The 4,713-nt window shown below is 33.6% G+C and overlaps 1 protein-coding gene across 1 annotated transcript; it reads left to right on the top strand.

The window, feature by feature from the left end:
- Positions 282–2,868, top strand: LOC107623866. Its single transcript, XM_016326259.2, has 2 exons — positions 282–656; positions 2,162–2,868. Exons 1-2 carry the CDS (start codon positions 457–459, stop codon positions 2,580–2,582), a joined length of 621 nt encoding a protein of 206 aa, XP_016181745.1. The 5' UTR covers positions 282–456; the 3' UTR covers positions 2,583–2,868.

Raw genomic sequence — 4,713 nt, 5'->3', positions numbered from 1 at the left:
TACCTTTCAAAAGTTTATACAATCGGGAATCGACGTGTTTAAGAAATATTTATTACGACATGTAGATTCAAAAAAACAATTAAATTAAATTAATTCAACTAAATTATATTATTTTTAATTAATACTGATTGTGATAAAATTTAAAATAATAAATTAAATCAATCTGAAATTAAGTATTTTTTTTAAATCTATATATCATAAACATGAGCGTCTTTAATCTTTATTTTCTTTCAATTTTTGCGGAAAAAAAAAAAAGGAATACAACCCACTAAGGCCTAAGCTATGGCAGCTTCCAGAACTAGAATACACGTGGACACATGTGCTTGCAGAGAAAGAAACCGCCCCAACGACACACCAATAAAATCCGTGAACCCCGTCTTCAACACAGTGCCACAAACCAGAGATGCGACGAACCTTCTCATTCTATCTGTAATCTGAAGTGTTCGACAGAGAAAAATGGGATGGGTCTGGAGGGACGACGACGACGGCGACAACGGCAACGTAAACGCCAACAGCAGCAGTTCCGTGGCCGTCGGCGAGCAATGCTCCACCCGTAGAATCGTGAGATCGCAGTGCAAAACTGAAGAGGTAGAGCCGGGAAAGTTCATCAAAAAGTGCGAGAAAACCGAAGAGCTTTTCAGGGATTGCGTCGGAAAGTAAGCGATTTTACCCCTTTTCCATCTCTTGTTATCCTAATTTAGCTCCTAGCTTGCCTCTATTTAGGTTTTCGTTTTCTGTTTATTATTGTTATTTCTTGTTAAAAAGAAATGGTGTAAGAGCTGAAATCTTGGTGTAGATAGATTCATTTGGAGGTACTTTAAGTAAGCTATAACAAGGTGCCATTGCTCTATGATTTATGAATTGATTAGGTATTAAACAGGTACTGCTGCAGGTTATATGCTATTGCTATGAATATTGTCAAGTTAGTTGCATTTTATTCTTAGGAGTTAGATACACTTCCTGGATTTCTTTTCCCGTTCCATTTGCTAATTTCATGAATGTTTTAAAATTAATATTTGGAATTCGAAATAGTTGAGAGAAAAATTTTGTTTAGATATATAGTTGTCTCAGTTTGATGAAAATTGATTAAATTGCAATCAGAAAAACTTTAGCTCTACCCTAGCAGAGTTCAAAAGGGGCCATGTATTTGAGGGCGTGGGTTTTCTTGCAACTAGGCTTGAATATTGGATTCCTTCCTTTTCTTGCTGATACGTGTTTATGATCACATTACAGCAAGAATGTTCATTATAAAAACTTATAAGTAGGCCTTTGTTATGCATCATCCATTTTCTCAATCTTTTTTCTTTTCAAATATCTGCCCTTGGGGCTAGACAGCTATCTGACACAACATTCTGTGTTATAGTACACTGTTATGAATGTTTCAGAAGTGGATAACTACAGTAAGCACGGGTTAGGATTAGCTTTAAAAAGTCTTTTTTTTTAAATATTATCTTTCTAAGATATAATCTGCAGTATGGTTATTGAATCTCATATTTGGAAGCTTGAATTGTGTGATCCAAGTTGATTCAGTCCTTCACAATTCAAATCACCTAAGTGACTCGCAAAATTTCTCGAATCGTGGTTTGCATCTTCCTCTTGGGAAAATTAGTATTTATGTGAATCTTATATTTGGGATTTGTTTCATGACTTGGTGGTCCAGCAATTGATATATATATCTGAAAAGTGAACTTGTGAAGAGCCTTCTCTCAAACTTGGTCTATATAGATGAAGTTGTTGACGTCTATTACCCTGTGGATGTTGTTTGGCATGACAGCATCTAAAGCAATTCAGTTCATGCACGAGAACCACATTTGGCCTTGTTACTATACACCCATCGATGGATGATATTTGATGATACAGAACATGAATTATAAAGCTGTGCTAATTTGGTTCACCTTTGGTCTAGTTGCTCCAGAGAGTTTACCCTTGAAGCATGGACAGTGCTTACCAATAGAGTATAGATCAAACTTAGTTTTTGATCATTTACTTCTGCACAAGCTTCTAGAGTTGTTCCATTTACATTGAATTGTTTTATGAACAGCATTTCACAGTTTCATGCTTCATAGATTGATTGGTATTTTCTGGCATTAGGTTCTTGTTACTGACTCTTGACAACCTGGCTGGTTAATTTTTATCTCACTTCTTCTTTCCAATTTGTCAGGCCTGTTGAAGTGGTGCAATCAAACAAAGAATATACCGAAGAGGATGTCACAGATGAGGTTCTAAGAGGAGGTCGGTTTGCTTCTTCAGACCGTGGTGTCAGTGGTGTGTTTGACTTCCCTGGGCTGCGAAGCGATATTGAACACATGGAACGAAGCATCTTTGGTGGTATCGAAGACATGGAACGAAGCATCTTTGGGGGTCTCAGTCGTTTCTTTGGAGCAGCTGAAGAAATGAAGAACGGTTTATTTGATGTGTTTGCTAACACTCCAGGCATATTTGATGGAGAGTCGTCATCTTCATCATCTTATAGACGAGGCATACCTATTGAAGAGCATAATCACGGGCAAGAAGCTCACGCTAAACCCAAGGATAAGGAATCGACGGAAACTGATTTTGCTGCAATGGCTAAAGACGTTTAAAGCACTAGAGTGAAGCCATTCCACCTTACATTGAAATGCTCTGGATACATATATATATGGTTCTGTATTAGATTTTGAAATCCTGTGTCTTTCCATTAATAATACTAACAAGAGGACGAGTAGGCTTCCCCTTTTCGCATTCAATATTGGTTACTGGCAATGCGAATGGCTAAGCAATTCACTTTTCAACCATGTTCTTAGTGGATGCATTCAAAGAGCTCTAGCCTCTATTGTTCTTTGAATTTTTCATTAGTTAAACATTAGAAAATACACCTTAGGATTGTCATAACGTGAAAGCTGTTCTATTTAGTATAGTAGTGCATTCCTGGATTAAATCATGGCACCTAAAAACGAGTGGATTATGAATGTTGCGCACGTGCCAATGATAATATGATGAAGTGGTTTGACTCTTGACCTGTTAGTGGACTTGCACCTTTCTAAGATTCAACTTCTTGGTGGGTCGAAATCGATTGCTTTGATCCGCAAAGGAAACGCACGTTCTGTGTATTAATTAATTCGCTGTAATTTAGTGCGGCACAACTACCTATCTTTTCTCTTATCCCCTAAACCACATTTTCCCCAGGGTAATCATACCTTTTTTTAGAATATAGTTTTTTCTGTTAATTCTGATTGTTAATGGCTTAACTATTGAATAATTCAAGAGCACTTGTTAAGTTAGTGAATTTTTTTTTTCATTTTCATTTCTAGATACATACTTTAGAAACGATATCCACATATATGATACAAAATTACAAAGCGTGTTGGCTCATTCATTCGGCTTATCAAGATCAAGATACACTTAAATAACAATAGAACATGTTGACAAGTATTGAGGTTGTTTTGATATCAACTTGCATCTGCCAGTGCTGAACGGTTCACTAATGAATGCATAAGTTTTCAACTTAATTAAATATGTTAACCTACGATATGGATTTGTCAAGTTTATTATTATATATTTTAATTGATCAAATTGAATGTTAGTGATCAAGCTAAAGTTTAGAGGAATGAAATTGGGGTAGAGAGACACTTCTATAGTCCAGCTTTATGATATTTGGTCACCAAAAAAATTAGATAATATTATTTGACGTTAAATAATAGTTATCCTTAAAAATGTATATACACGGGTGGGGTAGGTTTGAATTTGAATACTTCTCTTCTCAAACATACTTCCACGAAGTTCACTCTTTCTGACTGCTAGGGATGGAACGAAGTAGGCCAATTATAACTAAACAAAGGGTTCTAGAAGGACATAACTCACTGGTATTAATAGGATTATGGTTGGTGGTTTAACCTTTTGTAATTTAGAAACAAAAGTTTAAAACATCCTAGATTCTGAGACACACAGATGACATTTCTCATTTGCACATAAATGCGTAACTAGAAGAAACTAAATATTTAATAAATTATTTTACAAGTAACTATTGAATTTATGTGATATTATCATATCTCTATTAGGCGAAGGAGCAGAACAAGAATCAATTACAATGATAAATCATAACTGTTATTAATTATTATTAATTTTTATTATATTCTTAAATATAAAAATCAAATTATAAAAGGAAATATTAAGTATTGATTATAAGAATATCTAATAATAAGGAATATGATATTATAATTAATATTAATAATAAATAGAATTGATAAGAATATGATACGTAGAATGATAAAAGAGTAGACTAAAAAATAAAATTGTTATTAAATGATATAAATGAAGTATATTATAAAAAATTTTGACTAATTATGACTGAAACTTTTTTATTACCAAATTTTTTTCTGGAGAAAGAACCAAAATTGTAGCGAATAAATAATTAAAAGATAGGGAAGGTAGGAGAAAGCTAGTAAGGAATTAACAAATTTCACTTAACATATGTTGTCTGTAAAATACTAAAATAAGTATGAAAGAAAAAAAAAATCGTCTTAGATAATGATCTCTTCTCCTTACAGCTAATCGTTTATGCGGATTTGACAATTTCATTAGGACTTGGCGTTAAAATTTTTAAAATAAAATATTGAAGTATTAAGTTACCAATGTATTAGTAAAGTAGAACTATAAAAGTCTTCCTACTCCTAAATGAGAAATTCTCGTCCTGTAATTTTTAGTATTTGTGTTCTAATTTAACCAATACAAATA

This window comes from Arachis ipaensis, chromosome B10, assembly GCF_000816755.2.
Source record: "Arachis ipaensis cultivar K30076 chromosome B10, Araip1.1, whole genome shotgun sequence".
Taxonomy (NCBI): Eukaryota; Viridiplantae; Streptophyta; class Magnoliopsida; order Fabales; family Fabaceae; genus Arachis; species Arachis ipaensis.
Note: the sequence above shows the minus strand (reverse complement) of the source record. Positions and strands in the feature narration are given on the sequence as shown.

Bases quoted from the DNA above. Each gene is read 5' to 3' on its own strand.
- LOC107623866 (XM_016326259.2), top strand. From the start codon at position 457: ATGGGATGGGTCTGGAGGGACGACGACGACGGCGACAACGGCAACGTA. The intron at 657-2,161 runs GTAAGCGATTTT...CCAATTTGTCAG, and splicing joins TTCAGGGATTGCGTCGGAAA to GCCTGTTGAAGTGGTGCAAT.